At 52.7% G+C, this 24,272-nt stretch overlaps 2 protein-coding genes across 6 annotated transcripts in view; one reads left to right on the top strand and one right to left on the bottom strand.

Moving 5' to 3' along the window:
• Nucleotides 1-11,366, top strand: part of CSTPP1 (centriolar satellite-associated tubulin polyglutamylase complex regulator 1) — a 235,178-nt gene extending 223,812 nt beyond the window's left edge. For 4 of the 5 annotated variants that reach the window (XM_054439690.2, XM_054439688.2, XM_063671893.1 and 1 more), the window contains 5 exons: nucleotides 2,666-2,751; nucleotides 4,495-4,690; nucleotides 4,886-4,995; nucleotides 8,207-8,270; nucleotides 8,544-9,332. In XM_054439690.2, the coding sequence (XP_054295665.1) occupies nucleotides 2,666-2,751; nucleotides 4,495-4,690; nucleotides 4,886-4,995; nucleotides 8,207-8,270; nucleotides 8,544-8,718 (631 nt within the window). In that variant the 3' untranslated portion in view covers nucleotides 8,719-9,332. Of the gene's footprint in view, nucleotides 1-2,665; nucleotides 2,752-4,494; nucleotides 4,691-4,885; nucleotides 4,996-8,206; nucleotides 8,271-8,543; nucleotides 9,333-11,174 lie in introns of those variants that run through there. The other variant, XM_054439689.2, reaches the window with a different exon arrangement.
• Nucleotides 11,367-11,382: 16 nt separating this feature from the next.
• On the bottom strand, nucleotides 11,383-24,268 carry ARFGAP2 (ADP ribosylation factor GTPase activating protein 2). Its single transcript, XM_054439686.2, has 16 exons — nucleotides 23,582-24,268; nucleotides 23,317-23,435; nucleotides 22,650-22,722; nucleotides 21,983-22,114; nucleotides 21,816-21,899; nucleotides 20,881-20,962; nucleotides 20,548-20,604; nucleotides 19,420-19,472; nucleotides 18,814-18,950; nucleotides 18,576-18,707; nucleotides 15,228-15,356; nucleotides 15,014-15,148; nucleotides 13,864-13,990; nucleotides 13,610-13,703; nucleotides 13,371-13,489; nucleotides 11,383-12,591 (listed from the first exon to the last, which is right to left on the bottom strand). The coding sequence occupies exons 1-16, from the start codon at nucleotides 23,651-23,653 to the stop codon at nucleotides 12,571-12,573; spliced, it is 1,566 nt and encodes a 521-aa protein (XP_054295661.1). The 5' UTR covers nucleotides 23,654-24,268; the 3' UTR covers nucleotides 11,383-12,570.
• Nucleotides 24,269-24,272: the final 4 nt, after the last annotated feature.

The raw sequence follows: 24,272 nt of genomic DNA, 5'->3' as shown, positions 1-24,272 counted from the left end.
CCTTTGGGAAGTATGAATTCAAGCTTCTGCTCCGAGGCAGGCTCTGAAATGGGCCTATTGGTGAGAATTGCAAATGGAGGTAACTTCTGTAATTAAGACAGTGGTGATGGTGGCGCTACTTTGTGAATATACTAAAAAACTGAATTGTAAACTTTTTTTAAAAGGGTGACTTTTATGGTGTTTCATTATCTCACAATGTAAATAAACAGTAAGTGGAAGTTGCTGCTATGGGAGTGCTGTGTTCCAATTGATGACCAACAGAAGCCATGCAACATGGGGAAAGGCTTGGGCTCCCTGGTGGTTTCCTGCTTGGGGATATTCACAGTCCAGTGCTGTTCTGTCGTAATTCACTTTAGACTATTGGGGCTCCAGCTGTCCTGAGGGCAGGGCAGTAAAGGAAAGTCAGTGGGTTCTCATGTCCAGAGCCTTTGACTGCCCTGCTGAGCCTGCCAAGGAAAAGCTTTGAGGTGCTGGTGGCCCTGGCTCCCTGAGCGCTCCTGGGAGAGCTCACTCTTCCTCTGCAGTTTGGAGGTCTTTGCTAACCCCAGTCCTCTCTAGCTGCCCGCTCTCTGCTGTCTCCCTGCTCCCCCAGTCCAGATGTCAAAACAGATTCTGCCATCTGGGTGGGGAGGGAGCAGTTTTGCTGCCTGGGTTTTCCTTGGGTTATGAGATGGGGTAACCATTTGGCCTTTGGCACTGCACTTAGTCCTGTGAACTACTGACTGAGGGACCAGGTCACCCTCTTGTGGCCCTCAGCGGCACTGCTTCTTCCCGCCCTCCAGCCTTGAATTTTTTTCCAGCTGGAATTCTAGTGTTGAACTCTGGTGGTGGAGACAGCTGTCGTTCTCCCCAGGAGATGCCTAACATATCAGTAACAAGAAAGAAAATAAATCAGCCATGGAAACTAGGAGGTAAAATGTTAGTGTTTTTGCTCTGTAGCTTTATTTTCAAAGAGGCAGTGTGGTCTCATGGAAGATGTGTGGCCTGTGGAGTCCAGCAAGCTCCCCAGCTGTGTGTGTGACTTTGGCAGGCTGACCTCTGAGCCTCAGACTCTTCACGTGTAGAATGGAAATAATAAGACCCACCTGTAGGATTGCTGTGGGATAAAATTTAACGAATGCAGTTAAATACCTCAATAGCCTGCCACGCAGTAGGGTACTCAGGAAATGGCACCTGCTTCTATTGTTATCTGTATTACAATAAAGACTAGGCAGGAACCACTGTCTCTCTTCAGGGAGAGCGCAGCAAGGGGAGTGAAACCACAATATCGCAGTCTCTGTGAAGCCCTTTCCCCAGCAGTGAGCAATCCTGGCTTTCTCTGGAGCTGTTCCAGTTGCCAGTCTGGGAAACCTCTGACTCAGGGAAGTGGAGAGAGATTTAGAAAAATATGAGAGAGCAAAAGAAAACCTTTTTTTTTTTTTTTTTTTTTTTTTGACAGGGTCTCTCTCTGTCTCCCGGGCTGGAGCGCAGTGGTGTGATCTTCGCTCACTCCAGCTCCCAGGTTCAAGCGCTTCTCCTGCCTCAGCCTCCCGAGTAGCTGGGACTACAGACGCCCACCATGCCCAGCTAATTTTTGTATTTTTAGTAGAAGTGGGGTTTCACCATGTTGGGCAGGCTGGTCTCAAACTCCTGACCTCAAATGATTCACCCATCTTGGCCTCCCCAAGTACTGGGATTACAGGCATGAGCCACCGCGCCCAGCCAAAAACAACTAAAAAAAAAAAAAAAGAAAGAAAGAAAGAAAGAAAGATAAAGCCAGAAGGGCCTGATCAGAAACAGACTGGGGGCCCGCCCCACCCCATCCGATGGCTTGGCGCCTGCCTGGCACGTGATGGAGCCCAGCAAGCGCTCGTTTCCTTCTCTTCTTGTCCCGGCTCAGATGAGGTGCTGAGCAGAGGATGAACATAGCCTTGGTCTGATCCCTTTATGAGTCAGATGGTTTTCTTCCTGTGAGGTGGGTCCTCAGTGGGAGGGACTAGAGACAGGAAAACCGTGGGGTGGGCAACCTGTGAACGTGGACAGCAAGGAAGAGCAGGGCGGCAGCACAAGATGAGTGTGGGTTTTGACCCTCACAAGTGCAGATTCCCCAATAGCTCTTTGCCCTCTCCTCTTGTCTGCCATCTGTGCCCCAGGGTGGAGGTGTCTGTCGTTGTTCTGGCCCTTTGGTAGCTTATTAAATCTCAGTACCACTTGCCAAGACCCTTTAAACCCCTTAGCTGTTCTTTTTGCCTTTTCTGATCAGCTGTATTTATTCTGAACTAAATGGTCCTCACGGCAGAATGAAAGGATTTACTGCTTAAGTATATGAAAAGAAACCTTGGCTGCATTACAGTTGCACCCTCTCCTCGCCACCCCCTGCCCATGCTCCATCCGCTAGCTGGTGCCACTGAGACTGAACCGGGAGCCCGCTCTGGGTACAGTGTGGTCAGTTCAGTTTGGTGGCAGAGTCCAATTGATGGAGCAGTGAGGTGACTGGGAGGAGCTTGCTTTTGGGAGCCCTCTCCTAAATGTCCTGCTGCCCCAGGGGAGACTGGCGGCCCAGGAACAGCTCTCTCTCTCTCTCCCTCTCCCCCGCACTTTTCCCTTCCTCCCTCTCCCTCTCCCCCTCCCCTCCTTAAACCTCACCCCCATTCTCTCTCTCAGATTCTCTCTCTTTCCCCTTCAGGATTGTGCTCATGGATGATGCCATGGACTGCTTGATGTCTTTTTCAGATTTCCTCTTTGCCTTCCAGATCCAGTTTTACTACTCAGGTGAGTGTTCTGGGGCTCCATCTGGCCCCGCACAGGACCCTGACTCCCTGTCCCGCCCTGCTCATCTGTGTGCCTGGCACACACGTTTCTCTTCGCCACTTCCTTTGGGGGTGTGCTTCACTGCGGGTCACTAACAGAATGTCTAGCGTTCAGTGGTGGTCACAAGATTCAGTCTGCAGAGCCGACTTCCTCAGCCTCCTGAAGACACTGAACACCGCAGTGTTTTCAGTCAGCAATGCAACAAATCAGTTTAAGTGATAATGACAATAACAACATCCATAGCATCCACAGCATTCACTGCTTACTGAAAACTTACTATGTCCCAGGCACAGCACTGACTTTAATCTTGACAACAGCCTTGAGAGAGAGTCCTTTCAGAGACAAGCTCACAGAAGTAGTAACCAGTCATGCAGCTCATAAGTGGTGAAGACCAGACCTGAAGGCTTACTCCAAAGCCAGCGTTCCCAACCTCACTGCTATTTTACCGCCTTCAAGGGTCTCTCCCTTGGCAACTGATCGTGCGTTTGGGTGCACATTCTCCTCCACCCCACAGCTTGAAAAAAGCACACACCAGTCCTTTGTCACACTCCCACTCTGCTCCCCAGTTCACCCAGCTGCACCCTTAAGTCTCTCTGGAATCAGATGCAATAAATACAGACAAATAAATAGAAATATACACCAGCTCACGCACAGAGACATCAAATGGAGTGCTGGGTTTACAAATTGCTGACTGTGTTCATAAACAAACTTGCTTAAAACAGGCTCTTCCAGTAAATAGAAGGCTGTCCTTAGATCCTAGAGGTGGCCTTCCTGCCAACTGGTGTCCCCAGCCAGCCCTGGCCTCACTTGGGCGCCACATCCTGTTTACTTGATAGCAGCCCAAGGGCTGTGCAGTTAGGGGCTGGAGCCTGGGGTCTCGCCGCCTGCTCTTAGCAGCACCAGTCATTTCCCATTTCTCTGAAGCTCTTGGGCCCTAGAGAAGGAGCAGCCATGTCTGGGAGAACATTTTCCCCTCACTGTTTCCCCAGCCCTCTTCTCACAGCGTCCCTGGAGGGATGGGACAGCCACCACATTGGGCTGGGAGCATTACTGACACTGCCCAGCAGTGTGTGTAGAGACGAGATGGGCCATAAGTCAGCAGTTCTAACAATGGCTCAACTATGAAATTTGAAAACCATTTCAAATGACTGACTCATCAGCAGCTTTCAGGCTTTCTCTGTTCCTCGCTGGTATTCCAACACGCTTTCTTGAGGTAGAGAGGCAGGTGGCCACACAACATGGGGCTTACCAGTGGGAGCATACTCATGTGCACTCCTCCAAAAAATATTTATGGCCTTAATATGTGCCAAGCCAGTGCTAGGTAGGAGAGGCCAACAAGGCATGACCCTGCCTTTGTGCATTCTAGCAAGGAGACAGATTAGACAATTAATGACACAGAAAGCTCCTCACTGGCTAAGTGCCAGAAAAAAAGCCTAGGGTGCTATGAAAGTGTGCAATGGCAGGTCTCACCTGGTCCAGGAACAACTGAGCCAAGGATGGGACATTTGAGCAAAAACACAGATTAGTGTCATCTCTCATCAATGTGTTGTCAAACAAGGTTGAGAACTTCTGCTCTCAGGACACCATGCCCTGAGCACTGAAGCTGGTGTGGAACTGGGCTGACAGAGAAGGGAGGACATAGTGAACAGACAAAACATGTCCTCCCTGCCTGAGCTGTCCACACCCCCGCCCCCACGATTCCAGAATTCCTGGACAGTGTGGCTGCCATCTATGAGAACCTGCTGTCAGGCAAGAACCCCAACACAGTGATTGTGCCGACGTCGTCCAGTGGGCAGCACCGCCAACGACCTGCCTTGGGCGAGGCCGGCATGCTGGAGGGCGTGGAGGCATCGCTGTTCTACCAGTGTCTGGAAAACCTGTGTGATCGGCACAAGTACAGGTGAGGAACGGGCATGCAGCCCCCAGCCCCCCAGCCCCAGGGGGTCGGACTGCCAGGCCTGGATCCCCCAGGGCCTTGGGGCTCCCAAGGCAGGTCCCTGGCTTGGCTGTGGGTATCCTCATGAACCTGAAAGTATGGATGCAGAGGTGGCCCTGAGGCTGGCTAGGCTCTGAATGTGGCATCTCTCCTTCTTAGCTGCCCACCCCCAGCACTTGTCAAAGAGGCTCTTAGCAATGTTCAGAGACTGACCTTCTATGGATTCCTCATGGCTCTCTCAAAGCACCATGGAATCAACCAAGCCCTCGGTAAGTCAGAGCTAGCAGCCATCAGCCTCTCCTGCCGCACAACACAGGGAGCAGCTGGCCTCTGTTGGCAACATGGCTCCATGGGGGAAGGGGCATCACCATCTCTGCCTTGACTTCCCAGGGCCAGACTCAATCTCAGGGAGCAGGAACATGGCGACAAAACATGGCTCTTACACATTCCCATGGTAGGGGACAGCCTTCCCTGCCTGCGGCCCTGACCCAACATGAAACCACCTCCCCACAGCAGAAGCGCCCAGCCCCTCCTCAGAGAACCCCAGCTCTGCTTTGGGGAGCGGCCTGCGGGTCGGGCAGACACAGGACTATTTACTCAGTGGCGCTAGAGATTATATATCAAAGAGACCTGAATCCCATTTATAAACAGGGCAAAGGTGTGTCTGCGGAGACCTTTTTTCCAAGCTGAAAAAAAAAATCTGATTAATCTGAAAGGGAGAAAAACAAAAGTAGGGGAGGCCTGCAGTGGCCCAGTTTTTCCTGCCTGCTGTTTTTTTTCCACTGAGCCTTCTCCACCCACCCCACTGTTCCCCCTCCCACAGCCACTGCTCTCCTAAGGGAAGAGCCAGTAAGCCTCCATTCTACTAGAGTGTAAGGGTTTTTGTTTTTTTTATTTTGAGACAGAGTCTCGCTCTGTTGCCCAGGCTGGAGTGCTGTGTACAATCTCTGCTCACTGCAGCCTCGACCTCCCGGGCTCAAGTGATGCTCTCACCTCAGCCTCCCTAGTAGCTGGGACTACATGCATGTGCCACCATCTTGGAAAATTTTTGTGTTTCCAGACTGGGTTTCACCATGTTGCCCAGGCTGGTTTCAAACTCCTGGGCTCAAGGGATCCCCTCACCTTGCTCTCCCAAAGTACTGGGATTACAGTTGTGAGCCACTACGCCCAGCAAGGGGTTCTTTTTTGTGTCTCGAGAGATCCTCCTGCTGTGCTTGGGATCCCAGGTGCCTGAGTCTCAAGGAAAAGACACACAGCATCCCCCTTCCTTTTGCCAGTTGAGGGAATGGGATTAAGGGAAGGAAAGTTAACGTTCACTAAATGCCAACCACAGCAGGCTAAGTACTGTGCTAGATGCTTTATATTTTTTATCTTACACAATATACAGTTAGCCAGAGATGCTCTGGGATACACAAGCACAAACCCCAGCAGGCTGAACTGCATGCCACCCACAGCCTGGTTATTCTGAGTCAGTGCTTGGGGCACGCACCGGTCTGGGGAGCCCTCAACTAACTGAAGTTGGTAGCCAAGGTTACCCGCTGGAATAAGACTAGAAAGGAGGCAATTGACAGGCTGGGCGTGGTGCCTCACGCCTGTAATCCCAGCACTTTGGGAGGCTGAGGCAGGTGGATCACCTAAGGTCAGGAGTTCGAGACCAGCCTGACCAACATGGTGAAACCCCATCTCTACTGAAAATACAAAAATTAGCTGGGTATAGTGGCCCACACCTGTAATCCCAGCTACTCGGGAGGCTGACGCATGAGAATCGGTTGAGCCCAGAAGGCGGAGGTTGCGGTGAGCCGAGATCACGCCATTGCACGCCAGCCTGTGCAACAGAGCAAGACAGTCTCAAAAAAGAAAAACAAAAACAGGAAAAGAGTCAGGAATCAAAAGTAAGGGGGAGGTGGGTGGGATCTGCCCTGGTGTTCTTTCATACTACTAGTTATGACCACCCTTTCTTCCCACCAATAGCGGGCACTAGGAAGGAGAAGGAAAAGCCGATTAGCAACTGGGTCACAGCCTGGAGTAACCTCATCCCCCTTTTCTAAGGGCCTTTAAAAAGGACACTGGCTGGGTGTGGTGGCTCACACCTATAATCCCAGCACTTTGGGAGGCCAAGGTGGTGGATCACCTAAGGTCAGGAGTTCGAGACCAGCCTGGCCAACATGGAGAAACCCCGTCTCTACCGAAAATACAAAATTAGCCAGTTGTAGTGGCACATGCCTGTAATTCCTGCTACTGGGGAGGCTGAGACAGAAGAATCACTTGAACCAGGGAGGCGGAGATTGCGGTGAGCCAAGATCGCACCATTGCATTCTAGCCTGGGCAACAAGAGCGAAACTCCATCAAATAAATAAATAAACACTAATAGCCAGACATGGTGGCTCCACCTGTAATCCCACCATTTTGGGAGGCTAAGGCAAGAGGATCGCTTGAGCCCAGGAGTTAATGACCAGCCTGGGCAATATAGGGAGAACCCCGTCTCTTTAAAAAAAAAAAAAAAAATTAGCTGGGTGTGGTGGCCTGTACCATTGGTCTCAGCTACTCAGGAGGCTGAGGTGGGAAGATCGCTTGGGCATGGGAAGTCGAGGCTGCAGTAAGCCATGATCACTGCACTCCAGCCTGGGTGACAAAGCAAAACTCTGTCTCAAAAAAAAAAAAAAAAAAAAAAGTCACTCTCATTCAACCACTTTTACTGCACACTAACATTGGGTGGTTGGATGGAATGGGAGACAGAAATAAGCATGTGGTCTCAGGCCTCACCTGCATCTCCAGCGTATAAAATAGAAATCTGGAGACACACTGGTTGACGCGTCACGGAGAACGTCAGCCCTGTTCCCTTAGTCCCCAGGGCACCCCACAAATGAGAGGGTTCTATGAGATGTACTTTGAAAACCACTAACTTAGGGCAAGAGGGGCCAGAAGGCATCATCTGAAAAAGATTTGGACACAGGGGAAATCTGCCTGTGCCCGGTTAATTCTGGCCCTGACCCAGCCTTCTCCTCTTGCCCCTGGGATCCTCCTTGGAGAAGCAGAGGCAGCATTTTTTTTTTAACCATCTGTCTCCAAAGTGGGGTCACCCTGATTTGGGGACACAAAATTAGGTAATGTCTGACCTTTGGGCTTAGCCTGGACCATATCCTTTTCAGCCCAGTACCTGAGGCCTCAAGGAAGAACTCAACTCCCAGCACCAGGTCACAACCACCACCTGGTGTTGGAAGGGGATCAGCACACTCCTTGGCTGTGGTGTCTGCCCCAGGCAGGGAAAGTAGGCAGTGGGATTCAATAAATGTATCAAGCGGCAGCGAGCACCTTTCTGCTCCGTGACTGTTCTTGGCCTCTCTAGCAGTCCTCAGATCTTTAGATCAGCCCTTGCAGGGTCAGCAGAACAGGCAGCCGTGAAGGTGAGGGGCATGGAGGAATCTGTTGCCTGGCTGAAGGGCCCTCGGATTAACTACTGTGCCCCCAATGATCTCCTAGGAGCTTTGCCTGACAAGGGGGATCTGATGCACGACCCAGCAATGGACGAAGAGCTGGAACGGCTGTAAGTGTCAAGTGGGAGGATGCTGCCCCCTTGTGGGGGCTAGATAGGTCGGACATGGCTGCGCCCCATCTGGGGCCAACACCACTTGTCTGTAACATCCTGCATCTGCCAGGGAAGGGTCTGGGGGCCAGTGGAGGCCTGAATTGTCCCTCCCTCTGAGTCCTTCGGGGGCTGCAGCCCAGGGGTTTACCCTAGTGTTAAGAGTGGGCATGGAGGCCCTGCTTTCTGGACAGGAGGCCTCTCGCTGCCCTCCAGGCTTCTTCCCTTCTTCAGGCTGGCCCAGGTCCCAGGCCTGGTCAACTCGGTCACAGCCAGTCCAGAGGCCAGTTGCCTGCCTTCCCGGACCCCTCCCAGGGTTGGCTCCCCCTGGAGACCTCTCCATCATTCCCGAAAAGTGGATGGAGAGAGCGATGGCTCCACTGAAGAGACAGACGAGTCGGAGACTTGAGGAGTCCAAAGGGTCCTGCCCGCAGCGCCCTGTACCTGCTCCCACCCAGCCCTTGGTGTGCCCACCCAGCCTCCTCTCCAGCACCTTGCTGTGCTGCCCTCTGCTGCTAACAAAGTGAATAACAGCCCCAAGACCGGCCACAGGGGCTCTGATGATCAGCCCAGCCAGTGGCCCCGGAAAAGTGAATGGCCTGCTCTCCCTGGCCCTATCAGCCTGTGAACTTCACTCAGGCCCCAAGCTGACAGACTGTGCTGAGGCCACCTTATCACGCCGTAGCCTGTTAGTCCTCCTAACCTCTTAAGAAGAGCAGTCTCTCTCTTCTGAGCCAGCCTCTGCTGGTCCCCCGATAAGGTTCATCTCACAGCAACTCCATTAAGGGGGAGAACCCGAATAGCCACGCAGGGCCTTGCACCATCAAGGGTGACACCTGCGACGCAAGTACCAGGAGGACATAACCACTGTGGCCTTCTGTTGGAGAACAGCCAGTAGCCTTGGTAGTATGGAGAAGGGTGGGCCAGAAGATGATTTCACTTGCAAAAACTGCTTCAAGTCTTGACCCCTTTGTGTCTAATAGCTAAACATGTGAAACGAATAAAGTCCCTCGTGTCTGGTAAGTGGTGAGTCTAAAGCTCCTAGGCTGAGGGGAGAAGGGAGAGGGGGAGTTTGGGTTTTCGGTGCTTTTCTGGCAGGACTAGGAGGTAGGGGCCAGTGGCCCACTCAGACCTGGGGACCTGCCTCAGCCAACGAGCAGAAGGGCCTAGCTTCGCACAAGAGCAACCTTCCAGAGGAAAAGTGCTCACAGCTAGAACGGCCTTCAGGAAACAGGTTCAGAGGGTTCAAGGCCAGGTTCCCATAACTTTAAAGACCGTGGCCATAAAGGGTTAATACTGCACAGCCTTCCAGCCAGGGTTTCAGTCAACATTTGCCAAGCACCTGCTTGGGGTTAGGACAGTGGGATGCAGCTGTGAAAGACACAGCCTGGGGCAGACACATCCCAGCCAAGACTGAAGGCAGGTAAGGACGAGTGTCTTCAACTTCTTTGGATTGAAGGCTGCGGGGGCGGGGTCCCCCGGAAAGCAAAACCCACCCAGAAGCCCAAGCAGAACAGGGCTGCCTCCTCTGAAGGTGGATGTCACGACTACTAGGCATACACATTTCCTTGGGCTCATCCCTACCCAGAACGGATCATTACAGGAACTGCCTCCCAAACCCCTGCAGGGCTGAGGCCAAGACTTGGCATTCCAGCCCCAAAGCTGCTCCAGGATGCGGTGGCTCATTGCCTGTAATCCTAGCACTTTAGGAGGCCAAGGTGAGCCAACTGCTTGAGCCCAGGAGTTCAGGACCACCCTGGGAAACATAGTGGGACCCTATCTCTACAAAATAACCTTAGCCAGGCATGGTAGCTTGCACCTGTAGTCCCAGCTACTTGGGAGACCGAGGTGGATCACCTGAGCCCAGGAGGTTGAGGCTGCAGCGAGCCATGATCGTGCCACTGCACTCCAGTCTGAGTGACAGAATGAGACCATCTTAAAAAAAAAAAAAAAAAAAAAAAAAAGCTCAGGCTGCGTGATGAACTCTGTAGGCCCACAATGATGCACAGTCCATAAGAGACATGGTTCTCAAATCCTGGTGTCCTCAGAATCACAGGAAAGCCTACTGACAATGCAAATTACCAAGCTCCAGAGTCTAACTCTACCAACTTGGGATGGAGTCCAGAAATTCCAGATGATCCCAAAGCTGAATGAGTCCCAAACCTACATTCTGCAAATCCCTGGCTTAGAGCCCCCTGGCTCCCTCTGCCCATCGTTTCTAATCATCCACTTCCCAGACCAGTGGTCCGTTTAACGGTATACCATGAGGACTCCTAAGGTGGCACAGAGATGTTTCAGAAGCCCCCAAGAGAAAGGGGTGGCCAAGCTAAGGATTTACACAAACACACACATTTTCTTCCCAAATTTAAAGGGTCCCATTAACGTCTAAGAGTATGTGTGTGTATGTATATATACGTAATTTTTTCTTTTTTGAGACAGGGTCTCACTTTGTCACCCAAGCTGGGGTGCAGTGGCGCGATCTAGTCTCACTGCAACCTCTGCCTCCCGGGTTCAAGTGACTCCTGCTTCAGCCTCCTGAGTAGCTAGGATTACAGGCATGCACCACCCCCCCACCCCCCCACTAATTTTTGTATTTTTAGTAGAAATGGGGTCTCACCATGTTGGCCAGGCTGGTTTCAAACTCCTAGCCTCAAGTGATCCACCCGCCTCAGCCTCCCAAAGTGCTGGGATGACAGCCATGAGCCACTGTACCCAGCCTTAAATATTTCTTAAACTCCACTGAAACCCATCCCCAGTCAAGCCTACTGCTGTGACAAGGGGCAGGACTGCTGAGGTTGCTCGCTCGCACTCAGCCAGCGAGTTAAAGGGTCAACTAATGCCAGCTCTTTCCTCTGCGTGCCACAGGGTGGTGAGGTCGAAGCTGCACCGGACCTCACGGCCGCACAGAGCCAAGGAGCCAGGGGCCTTTGGCTTTCAGAGAAGAGAGAAGCAGGAGGCCCTGGAGAGAGTGTCCTCAGCTTCAGTACCGACGCCCTACCATTACCGGTGGGAGCCCCGAGAGTGAGGCCAGGGGCCGGCACTGGGCAGGGAGGCAGGATCCAGAGGACACTGCTTCACTCAGACCAACAGGGAGCCAGGCCCTGCAGGGGCTTTATTTTGACACTACTTTGTTTCAATACAAACAGTCCAGAAAGAAAGTCAAGTCCCTGTGGGGAAGGGGCAGGGGAAGAGTGGTCTGTGTTGCTTGGGAGCCCAACCTACAACCCAAAGGTGGGGGCTGGGCTGAGACTGCCATGCGGCAGGAGAAGATGGCACCAAGAATGACACAGTGCTTGGCTCAGCTGCCAGAGGGTGAGGCCCACAGCTCTCACTGGCAGGTGCTCTCCAGGCCCCCAAGCCCAGAATGATGCAGAGGAAGGAGCTCAGCCCCAGGAGCCTGCCTCTGCCTCTCACATCCTCTGCTTCCCTGGCCAGCATCAAGCTCACAGCATCCAGAGTCGAATCACAGCAGACAAGACCCTCCATGGCCACCAACCAGGGGAAGAAGGGACAGAGAATGTCGCAGAGGGTCCTGCATTCCACAGCAGATGGTACAGAGGGACCCTGAGACACCCTGAAACAATCTTCCAAGTGCTTACTGTAGAAAGGGGTGGTGAGACGGGAGAACCCGAGGGTCTCCAGTCTGATCCCAAATGAAACCTTTAGGTACCAGGTAAAGTTTCCAGCCCTTGGTAACACCCAGACAAAGGTCCTTCCCCTCCCTCGCCCTCTCCTGGCACCCAGGAGAGGCCACTGGCAGCAGCAGCAGCAAGTCCGCAGCCTCTTTCCCCAGGGGACGGGTCTACAGCGAACTCCTTCCAGGCCTACCCCTGGTTCCAGAGGATGGAGACCCAAGTCCTCGAACTAGAAGAACCCTAAAGCCAGCAAAAAAAGCCTACCTTCCGCTTTCCCTACTTGGGGAAAGGCTGGACCCAGAATAAGCCATCATGGGGGAACACCCTTTCCCAGTATGGCAGGACAAGTGAGCAGCAGCTGTGGGGGCAGGACAGAAGGACAAGAGTCTAACACATGGAGGGTGGTGTGAGAGGGAATAAAGGGCTCAGTCCACAGGCAGAAGACAAGGGCTGGTACTGACCATTCCCCTCACAGGAGTGAGCGCCTCAAAGGCCACCCCACACACACACCACACATACAAAGTAACAAATCCTCCCCAGCTTCCACAAGGCAAAGCATCCCCAGCCTGGGAACTGTGGAGTTCTTGTTGCCATCACCATCGTAAGCCTGAGTCACAGAGCTCAGATCAGTAGGAACCGTAGCGATCCTGGGGGCGAGGGAGGAGAAAAAAAAAAAACAAAGTCAGAGGCTCTAAGCTGCAGCAGCTTCCCAGCAAACACACTGCCTGCCCCAGCACCCCACAGCAAGACTGGGGAGGCAGGGGCTGGACAGCCCGGTGAGGCAAGAGTCCACGGTGAGAGCTGGGGCAGTGGCCACTCGGGCACCTGACAACGGGGAAGCCCTGCCTGGCCTCACAGAAGCTGGGAAGAGAAAAGAGCAGTACAGGTGACAAGGCCGGGGAAGATCATGGCAGACACAGAGGCATCTCGGAGAGGCCCGGCCCTGGCATGGAGCTGAAAGGAAGGAAGCCGCCCTCCAAGAAAATGCCTCTCTCTAGACTCTTGCTTTTTTGTTTGTGGTTTTGTTTTTTGTTTTTTTTTTTTTTTTGAGACAGAGTTTCACTCCTGTCACCCAGGCTGGAGTGCAGTGGCATGATCTCAGCTCACTACAACCTCCAGGTTCAAGTGATCCTCCTGCCTCAGCATCCCGAGTAGCAGGATTACAAGTGCACATTACCATGCCCAGCTAATTTTGTATTTTTAGTAGAGATGGGGTTTTGCCATGTTGGTCAGGCTGGTCTCAAACTCCTGACCTCAAGTGATCCACCCATCTCAGCCTCCCAGTGCTGGGATTACAGGCGTGAGCCACCACACCCGGCTGAAAATACTCTTAAGGCTCAGAGGGGCTGAGCAGTAGCAGTGTCTCTATGTGGTGGCGAAGGGCAAACCTCCCAGCACTCCTCATTATGCCCCACTTCAGCCTCACCTGCAAGGAATTCATCACACCATTGGCCAGCACAGCCATTTTCCCGGCCACAGACTTGACACCCTGCTTAAACTGGGCAATGTCCGCTGTAGGCAGCACGTTCCCCAGAGATACACTTCCTGTAAAAGCAAGGGCAGGGTGATCCAGAGCCCAGCAAGAAACCCTTCCCAGTCACAGCAGGGCCCTCCCACCCTGCTCCCAGGCCTCACTTGGTGCCTGCCACCCCACCAGGGCCCTACCTGCTCCATGAGCTCCATCCATGTCCCCAAAGAGGTCTGAAGAGCTGATGGCACTGCTGCCTGAGAGCTGCTGCAGCCGAGACCTGGCCTCATACTGTGGTGAGGAAAAGGCCAGGCCTGGGGATCTTGGGGCTGATGACCCAAGGACTCACACAGGCCAGGCCCTCCTGGTGCTAAAGCCCAAAGCAGCGGCAGGGAGAAAGCTCATGTTTCTGCCTGCTGCCTCGGACCTCAGGGCAGACAGCCCCACTCACCTCCGCATCCACCTCCCGCCCAAAGAACATGTCAGATGAGATGGCTTTGGCTCCTGCAAATTTCTGACGCGCCTCACTAGACTCGAGGCCTGAGCTCCGGCTCTCCACTTCCCTCCGGTTTGTGGCTCTGAGGGGAAGATGTGGAACATCTCAGACTCCTCCCGTTATCATCAGGGGAGGCAGAGTCCAGGGGCCAAACAGAGCACCAGTGGCCTTTTGGTGATGGGTTACCAGGCCTCATTCTGTCTGTGGCTCTGTGACTCTGGGCCCCTCTCCCCTGGTGAGGAGTCACCCTTCTCCACATTGAGGCCAAGGCCCAGAGAGCTTAGTAACCTGCACTAGGCAGGATGGAAATACAGTCTGCAGTGGCCTAGGCTGCTGCCCAAAAGCACACAGCTTCGTCAGCATTCAGGCCACACAACTGCTGCTACCCTAATCCTAGTGACAACTTGCCTAGTACTACAATGAGCATATGTGTCGGTCTGCCTGGCTTTATACCTACTCTTGTCGTAACTATGAATAGCAAACTGCCCCCTTTTCTCTCAAAAGCATCCTGGGGTGGAAAGGGAGATGGTTGCTCTCATCTCGCACTGAGTATGTGGACGCTGGGCCAGGTATTTCCGGAGACCCTGTGAAGTAGTTACATTCCCATTTTATACGGGGTAACTCACAGATATTATGTCAACTAAACAGATCCCAGATTAAGATGGAGTAGAGTTTTAAAAAATAAGAAGGGGGCTGGAGACATAAAACCCTTGAAAGGAGGTCAGGACTGAAGCATACAATCAGGCTTCTCCTGCCAGAGAAATGGACCCCAAGCAAAAGAAGCTGCCAGGCCCTCTGTGATGACAAAGCACAACTCAAACCGAAGCCTGACTGCTGCCCTGTCTAATGAGGCAGGCACCAGCCACTAGTGGCTATTTACGTTTATCAGAAATTAAACTACATTAGAAATTCAGTTGCTCAGTTGCACCAACCACATTTTAAGGGCTCACAGCCACATAGCAGTGGCTACCATATTAAACAACACAGACAACATTTCCATCATCACAGAAAGTTCTTCTAGACAGCGCTGCCTTAGAATTCTCTACCTTCAGCTTGTTTAAAAAAAAAAAAAAGAAAGAAAGAAAGAAAAAACAGCCCACTCTACCTTTCTGAAATAGGCCGGATGCTTGAGATGGTCACTTCTGGCTCCTTCTCCTCTACCCTGTCCATACCCCAGGCAGCATCTGTATCCCAGCGGGAACCAAAGCTTTCCCCTAAGGAAAAGGGATTGTCCTTGTACCTAGGGAGACAGTAGAGTGGCTCAGAGAAGTCTAATGAGGAACACAGCAGCCAAATTTACAGCTAGAAAACAGCCTTACTTTGGGGGTCCAGAGGCGAAAGTACCAACATCATCAAACAAGTCCAGCTGCGAGCGAGAGGATTTTGCACTCACTGGGGTTTCCTGCTCGATCACCTGCATCTCAGACAGCACGGAGTGGGAGACAGAGCTGTGCAGCAAAGCAGAGCCAGGCATGTGACCAAAGAATAGACATTAGCATCACCGCACAAGAGACAATGCCCAGCGACTGGGTTCTCCTTCACGGAGCGTCACCCAGAGCCTTCTGTCCTTACCCAAGCACAGGGCTGGGCCAGACCCCAACAGAAGGCTAGCTGTGTGTGGTGACTTGTGAAGCACACTTCAGAATTCTTTACACATCAGCTTTGTTTATTCAACGTAGGAGTTCCCTGGCCAGTGACGGTTTGCCTGTTATAATTTAATTTATTTATTTATTTGAGACAAATTCTCACTCTGTCGCCCAGGCTGGAGTCCAGTGGTGCAATCATGGCTCACTGCAACCACCGCCTCCCGGGTTCAAGCGATTCTCGTGCCTCAGCCTCCCGAGTAGCTGGGACTACAGTGCACGTCACCACACCCAGCTAATTTTTTGTGTTTTTTCAGTAGAGACAGGGTTTCGCCACATTGCCCAGGCTGGTCTCAAACTCCTGAGTACAGACAATCCACCCGCCTTGGCCTCCCAAAGTGCCAGGATTATAGGCATGAGCCACCGTGCCTGGCTTGTGTTGTAATTTTAATAATGTACACCAGATGCCAGTAGTCTCTGTCCTGAACAACTCCCTGCCTTGTGCACTATGAACCCCATCCTTCACTGATGGGGTTCACAAAGCAAAGGAATGGATGAAGAAATGCCCCAGAACCAGGGAAATAAACATGACTGCATCAAAGGATGAGTTCATCATCATCCTACTCTTTATTAAAAAAAAAAAAAAAAAAAAGCCAGGCACCATGGCTCACACCTGTAATCCCAGCACTTTGGGAGGCCGAGGTGGGCGGATCACGAGGTCAGGAGATCGAGACCATCCTGGCTAACACGGTGAAACCCTGTCTCTACTAAAAATACAAAAAAATTAGCCGGGCATGGTGGCAGGTGCCTGTAGTCCCACCTACTTAGGAGGCTGAGGCAGGAGAATGACGTGAACCCGGGGGGCGGAGCTTGCAGTGAGCTGAGATCGCACCACTGCACTCCAGTCTGGGCAACAGGGCGAGACTCGGTCTCCAAAAAAAAAAAAAAAAAAAAAAAAGCACCTCAAAGCACAAAGACTTGGCCTTATGCACTAAGACCTAGAATTGCTGTCTGGTTTCTCAAAGAAAAGGGGTCTAGGGTTGGCAGGCAATACAATACAACTCTTGATGCCTCTCATTCCTCTGTCAGGCTCCACAAGGACACTTTAAGGATTAATTTGATTTAAATCAATTCATTTAAAAATATCTATAGCTTTTAGCTAGAAGAACCCCAAGGAGTGATTATTTTGCAATAGGGCTGAGTTGGGCTGGGCACGGTGGCTCACACCTGTAATCCCAGTACTTTGGGAGGCCGAGGCAACTGGATCACCTGAGGTCAGGAGTTCGAGACCAGCCTGACCAAGATGGAGAAACCCTGTCTCTACTAAAAATACAAAATTAACCAGGTGTGGAGGCTGAGGCAAGAGGATAGCTTGAACCCCGGAGGCGGAGATTGTGGTGAGCTGCGATCACACCATTGCACTCCAGCCTGGGCAATGAGATTGAAACTCTGTCTCAAATAAATAAATAGGGTGAGTTGGGTTTAAGTAAACAATTGTTGCACTGCTAAAAAACTGTTCATATGCCTTAACCCCTTGGTCATCCCTTAACCCAGTCGGTCATCCCTTAACCCAGTCATCTATTAACCCAGTCATTCCTATGTGATTGAAGCAGGGAAAGGAGGGAGACCCAATGTCCTTTCAAGTTAAAATGTTATGCTCTGGCCAGATGTGGCTCACGCCTGTAATCCAAGCACTGGGCGCCGTGGCTCACGCCTGTAATCCCAGTACTGTGGGAGGCCGAGGCGGGCAGATCATTTGAAGCTAGTAGTTTTACACCAGCCTGGGCAACATGGTGAAACCCCGTCTCTACTAAAATACAAAAATAAGCTGGGCATGGTGGCACATGCCTGTAATCACAGCTTCTCAGGAGGCTGAGGCAGGAGAATTGCTTGAATCTGGGAGGTGGAGGCTGCAGTGGGCTGAGATCACACCACTGAACTCCAGCCTGGGTGACAGAGCAAGACTCCATCTCAAAAAAAAAAAAAAAAAGAAAAGAAAAGAAAAAAGAAAGCCGGGCACTGTGGCTCATGCCTATAATCCCAGCACTTTGGGAGGCTGAGGCGGGTGGATCACTTGAGGTCAAGAGTTAGACATCAGCCTGGCCAACGTGGTGAAACTCCATCTCTACTAAAAATACAAAAAATTAGCCAGGCACGGTGGTGCATACCTGTAATCCCAGCTGCTTGGGAGGCTGAGACAGGAGAATCACTTGAACCCAGGAGGTAGAGACTGCAGTGAGCCAAGATCATGCCATTGCACTCCAGCCTGGGCGACGGAGTGAGACTTCGTCTCAAAAAATAAAAATAAAAAGCCATAGCAGCCAGACATGGTGCCTCACATCTGTAATCCCAGTACTTTGGGAAGCCAAGGTACTTAAACCCAGGAATTCGAGACCAGGCTGGACAACATAGCAAAACCCTGTCTCTACAAAAAGTAAAAAAATTAGCTGGGCATGGTGGCTCCCGGCTGTGGTCCCAGCTATTCGGGAGGCTGAAGTGGAAGGATCACCTGAGCCCAGGAGGCAGAGGTTGCAGTGAGCCGAGATCACACCATTACACGCCAGCCTAGGCAACAGAGCAAGAATCTGTCTCAAAAGAAAAAGAAAGAAAGAAAACCACAGCAAACCGAGTGGTTCTGAAACAGGAAGGATTCCGCCCAAACTGACGGCATTTGAAATGTGGGGGATATGTGAGGGTATTACAGGGAGCACAAATGGCATCTCTAGACAGGGATTAAGGAATTAAGGATGATATTAAATGCACCGCAATTCTCAGGGAGGTCTGGAAAAATAAACTGTCCCATGACTCAAAGTGCCATCAAGAAAAACCACCCTAGTCTCTTGAAGATACTGAAATAACACCTGATCCTGTGTTTTGCTCACATACCTATTCACTCATTCAACTTACTGAGCACATACCTACTATGCGCCAAGCACTGTATTAGGGACTTTAAGACAATAAGCCAAGTGATCTATTCAGACTTGGAGAAACAATAAGCCTAGCATCCCAAACTGCTAGGAAGGCCCCGCAATGGTTCCCAGAAAACAACGGCATTTCCCTGCCACACCCGGAGCTGAGCCTCACCTTCGGGATACCAAGCCCATGCCCAACCTTTCTGCCTGCTCTCGCTTCTTCCCTTCCAGATTCTGTAGCTTCTTTTCCTCTTTCTTACGATCAATCTGGAGCTCCTGGTAGGCCAGACGCATGGAGGTGACCCTTAGAGGGAACAAAGGTGTCAGTGGCCACCACCCATCCTGACCTGTCCAACCCACCCACCCACCAAGCCCCGCAGAAGCCTGAGGCCACGGCAGCAAACACTTACATGGACTCCTCCACCTGCTTCTTGGCATCGGCTGCCTGCTGCTCACGGAGCTTCTCTGCCACCTGGGCCTGCCGCTCAATCTCACTGAAGCTCTGGCTGCTCACCTTCTGGGCCCCTAGGCCTTTCTTGGCACCCAGCTGGGAATAGAATCATGTAACGGGCCTTCCCAATCACACTCTCCTCAGATCCCTCCCAGGTTCGGGCACTGTAGCCGTACCCACAAGGAAAAGGACCTTCTTAAAATTTAGGGTAAAAAATAGGAGCCCAACCAGCACGGCCAAGACAATAGCGCTCCACTGGAGCTGGGCACGGGCGGCTCACAGAGCCCGGGCCTGAGGATGGCAGTTAATGCTGACAGGGCCAAGTATGTGCCAAGCACTCCACCAAGCACTAGATGTGCTCCATCTCACTGACTCCTCCCAGCAGCCCTTGAAGATAGGCTTTAAATCCCTTTAAATCTGTAAATGCCTTTCACAGGCAAGTTTCAGAGAAACACAGTACCTTTGCCAAAGTCATATAGCTGGTAAGTGGTAAGGTCAAGGGGTGAACCCAGGTAGCCTGCACCCAGCTCCTAACCCCTCTACCATACCACCTCTCCGCACCTACCCCTTTCTTAGCTGCTGCTGGCTTCTTCTTGCCAATGATGGAGCTTTTCAGTTCTGCGTGAGAAAAGGGTAGGCATGAGCTAAGACAAAGGCAGCTCAGAGGCAGTAGCTCAGTATACACCATGCAGCTTCATGGCAAGAGCTCCTAAGAACAGCTTCAGGCAGGGGACGGCAAAGCTGCCACCACCAGCTCCAACCAGCGGTGTCCAAGCCAAAGACAGATGTGGCTGGGGTATTTACTGGTGCCCGGCAGAGTGAGAAGGAACCTAGACCTGAAGCACCAAAGACATCCAAAGTCCCTGAACCAAAACAAAGACTGCGAGGCAAGGAACATATGGTGAGCACCAGGCTCCGCTTCTAAAGCAGGAAGCTGAGGGCAGGGGCTGGGCTCCCCCAAGCAGCTGTCAGTTACCTCTGGCAGGAAGGGCCCCTTTAGCTGACAGATACATGGACTCTGGAGGAGAAACACACTTGTGGCTAACAAGAGGCTCACCCCAGAGCCTCCACAGAGCTCCCAAGCCCAGCGGTCTCTATGAAGCCCTGCTTCAGACCAAGCTATGCCAGCCTTCTCATGGATCAGTCTGACAGTCACTCTGCTTGGTTCCAGCCCCAACCCCCAAGAATCGACAGAACAAACCGAGGTCAGCAAATGGACTGTTCACCCTGAACCAAGTCTGGAGGACACTAAGGAAAATGTGGGAAAGAGTTAAAGGACAGGCTGGGGGACTGGCTGAGAAAGAACAATGTCACCTCCAGCCTTCGGCAGCTCAGAGCTGTCCCTCCATCCCCCGGAAATGCACCAGACAAGCCAGCCCTGCCTCAGAGCCCAGGGATAGGTGTCCAGTCTCATGCTGGCCTCCCCAACACTTTGGCTAGACCCAGCCCCACACTCAGAGGCAGACCCCAGGCCTTATACACCAGCCCACCCAGATTCATCAATTCAAAGGGCTTGGCTCTAAAATCAGTGTTGCATCCACTATTTCAATCACAGTCCCCACTCCAGAGAATCAGACAGATGCTCAGTCTCCTGTGGCCTCTGTCCACACGGCCAGGCAGCAGGAGCTCTGAAAAGAACATCTGAGGTCCACCCTCTCCCAGCCACCCCACGCCCGCCCGCTGGCATACTGACCCAGTGAGGCTTTGGGTGAGGTGCCAAGCAGGTCTGTGTTGGGGCCATGCTCCGGCTCTGTGGATGCAATGGTAGAAGTTAGAGATGAGCTCACAGCTTCCTGCAACCTCCCCTTGAGAGAAGTGATGGGACGAAAATCAGTGGCTTTCCTCAGCTTACCACCAAAAGATAAAAGGAACAGCTACCACTTCCTCCAAGGATTAAAATGAATCCCGGCCCACCCAAACATACAGGAGGACCCCTGCTCCTATTGTCATGGCCAGATGTCCCCTTCCAAACCCTGAGTCCTCTCCTAGGACCAGGGCACCTGGTTGGAATCTGGGCTGAACTCACGTGCCAGGCCACTGCTCTCCGTAGACGGGGCTGGCTGCTGGGTCCCTGAAGGCTCAGTGGCTGGCGCATCCCAGGCAGGGGGCTGAAAAGGAGGCCAGATCACAGAAGCCTCGGTGAGCCACTCCTGCTGGCAAGAAGCACCAAGACCTACAAGCACCTTGTGGACAAGAGATCATACTCCAAGCCCATGAGGAAAGGGACTGGAGGGTAGCAAACAAGATCACAGTTGCTATTCACTGTGGAAGAAAGCAGGAAAACAAGCAGCCCCCAACCCAACTCCTTCACTATTTACTTAGAGCCAGAGCCCATTCTCCTAATTTAAAGACAGTTAACTACCACCACCTAGGCAAGCACAGATCTAAAGGCTCTTCATATATGAATATATTTAATTATCACTACAACCCCTATGAAGGAGCTGCATCGCCATTTTAGAAACTGAGGTTTTGACAGGTTGAGTGACTTGGCCACCGTCACAGAAATGCTGAGTAGAGAACAGGAATTGAAGCCAAGACTCTAACTTCAGCCAGTAAAGAGGAAACCCTCCTCAAAGGGGTGGGGCGGGGAGGAGGGAATCCTTTCACTGTCCCCAAGCACAGTGCCTTTCTTATAGGGGAAGAATCCAGGAAAATTTGTTTGGGGCCCCGAACACCTCTTGAACCTTCAAGAAGCTGCTTCTCTTCCCCACCAGCCCAATTTATAGGAGTCGATTTCTAAGGAGGGCTACACTGCACCCCCATTTATGGAGGACGAAACACCTAGGCCTACCCAGCAGGAACAGTGGACTCCATACATTCCAATTCAGTAGACTTCATACGTGGTGTCCAAGACATCACATCAAAGCAAATGGAATCTATAGCCATGATCACAGAAAGCCTGGGCCTTGGCAAATTGCTTGTCAAGAACAACTGGGAAAACCGTTCCTTGTGGGCACTCACTTGAGTGTGTTCTGTGAAGAAATCAGAGTCCTTCTTCTCTGGGGAGTGACTAGGAACGGCACTACTCATGTTGTCTATCCAAAGCTAGAAAGGAGAAGACACCCCTAAAACACAGGGCTCTGAATACTCCTAACCCTCCTGCCCCAGCCCCAAGAACAGGCACTTACATCAGTGCCGTGCCTAGCCAGGGCCGCGCTCCCCAGCTGCCGGATCTTCTCCCGGTACATCTGGGCAGCTCGGCTATTATATTTGGTGTTGGCATCATTGGCTGTGCATCCATGTTGGCGGAAAAAAGCCGTCTGGAGAGCAAAGAAGGGAGCAGCGAGTGCTACAGGTGATTCTCAAGAAGGAAACGTGTTGGCTGTAGGAGGCATCTCCTTATGTCAGCGGAGTTATTATCCATACAGGATGATACACGCTACTGACACCGGTTTTTCAGAGACAAAGTTTCTCAAAATTCCTGCAAAAAACACCTTGCAGCGGGCCATCCTCTGATATGACCGAAGTCCAGGCCTCACTGAACGCTGCCTGAGCACAACATCCCATTCCCAGCCTCCCCATCCTTCACCCAGGGCAGGCCCACAATACTCAATGACTGTGAAGGCTCCAACTCCTGTGGCTTTTCCCCAAGAACACCTGCCAGCTTAATTGGAATCTGAAACCCATTTAAGAGAAGCTGTGACCAGTTTCGAAGTTTTCAGAAAATAGCTTATGGTGGTGTTATAGAACAGAGAACCCTCTGAACAGGGAAAACGACAGGGCCTCTTAGGGAGTCGTGCAAAGTTAGTACTCAGGCAGAAGAATGGAAGGTGGGGGAAGTAGAAGGAGCTTTACCGCATTGGCATTCCCGCCGACCTGCATACACCTCAGCTGGAACCAGTTCCAGTTGGAATCCAACTCTGTGGACCTGTGTACAAGGGCTGCGTCTCACCCACCAGCAGATACCAGCAGAAGGATTTCCCTGGCAACCCGATACCTGTCACTTGGCCTCAGGCTGCTGTAGGCACCCAGGAAACATTAATCAGCCATCACCCCATTTCCTCCATACTACCCTGTCCATGAAAACTCTGCTCTTCATTCATCTACTCCAAAGAGTACTAATTTTGTCCCCAGATCCGAAAGGAGGTCACATTCTCAGGCACGCACGCCTGGATTTGGCTTTCCCCTAATGGATGGTCACAGTCTCAGTAGAGACATACTGGGCCAACAACATATCAGCAACAACAAGGTCAATGCCTCCCTTTCCCCCCAGCTAACGCTCAGAGTCTCAAGCCTGACCATCAAAAAAGAGGGAGTTTTGGCCCAGAGGCGGAGACGGACCGCCCATGTGCCAAACGGCCCACACAGGTGGTTCCCCCCGGCAGGAGGCTACCGGACCCTCTCGGCCCAGAGGCTTCCCACCGAATTCAGAGCGGCCCAAGTCGAGGCAGCCACTCTCCCTTGTTGCCCAGACAGCCCTGGCCGGCCGGGTGGAAACACAGCAACCGCGCGGAGAGCCTACCTGATGAAGCTCAGATGGACGCCCAGAGAGCGGTGCACCCCGGAACAGTCAATGCACAAGAAAACACCATACGTGATGCTGGCCCAACTCGGATTCTTGGCGCCGCAGTCGAAACAGGCCTGGGTGGAGGAGGCGATGAGCGAATGGTCGGGGCCCCGAGTAAAGGCCAGGCGCCGACACCCCAGAAACACAACCCACCTCCGCCCTTCTCCCTCCCTCAGGCCCTAGCGAGACGAGAGACTCCGCGCGCCCCCTGCTCACGCACCTTGTTGGTTGGAACCGCGCGAAGCCTCTTAAAAAGAGTCTGGATTTCGGTCTTGTTCGGCTCCGCCGCCATTTTCTCTCCTTCCCAGACACAACCGCGGCTGACGGGTCCCGCCACGGGCCAATCCACGGCGGGGAGGTAGGGCTCACCAGGCCGGCCTCAGCGGTGCCCTGGCCAGCCGAGGGGTGGGGTGATTGGGGCCCGATCTGGACCAATGGGCAGCCGGCGGGACGGGGGCGGCGACGACAACCGCGGCCGCAAGAATCAACGCCGCGCCGGGCCAATCGGCAGCCGGAGCGGGGCGACGGCGCACGGACCGGCCCAAACCTCCTCGCGCGCGCAGCACCGCCCCCCCCCCCCCCACCGCCGCAACCCCCAGGTGGAATCGCCCCCACGCCGCGCAGGCTGAGGGAGGCTGGGGGCGGGGACCCCCTCTCCAGCCAATTACAGATCGATGAGTAAGGATTAGGCTGCCCAAACACTCCTCATCCCTCCGGCCTGAACGGGCAGACGCACTGGCCCGCGTCTCGCCCAGCCTTCAGCCCTTCTCGGCTCACAGTAAGCCTGACAGCGAGTCCCCTCCACCCCAGATTAGTATCTCGAAGTTCCAGAGCAGGTACCAAGCAGGCAAACCCTTTTCCAACCCCGGCCCCATAACAGACGCTAGGCTTCTCTCTAGATGCCGTCTGGT

This window comes from Pongo pygmaeus, chromosome 9, assembly GCF_028885625.2.
Source record: "Pongo pygmaeus isolate AG05252 chromosome 9, NHGRI_mPonPyg2-v2.0_pri, whole genome shotgun sequence".
Lineage (NCBI taxonomy): Eukaryota > Metazoa > Chordata > Mammalia > Primates > Hominidae > Pongo > Pongo pygmaeus.
This window is presented reverse-complemented; position numbering and strand designations above follow the sequence as displayed.

Coding starts and splice junctions, on each gene's coding strand:
- ARFGAP2 (XM_054439686.2), bottom strand. CDS start 23,653: ATGGCGGCGGAGCCGAACAAGACCGAAATCCAGACTCTTTTTAAGAGG. Junction 23,436..23,581: donor GCGCGGTTCCAACCAACAAG/GTGCGTGAGCAG, acceptor TCCTCCACCCAG/GCCTGTTTCGACTGCGGCGC. Junction 13,704..13,863: donor GGCGGGAGGTGGATGCGGAG/GTGAGTGGGGCT, acceptor TCCTCACCACAG/TATGAGGCCAGGTCTCGGCT.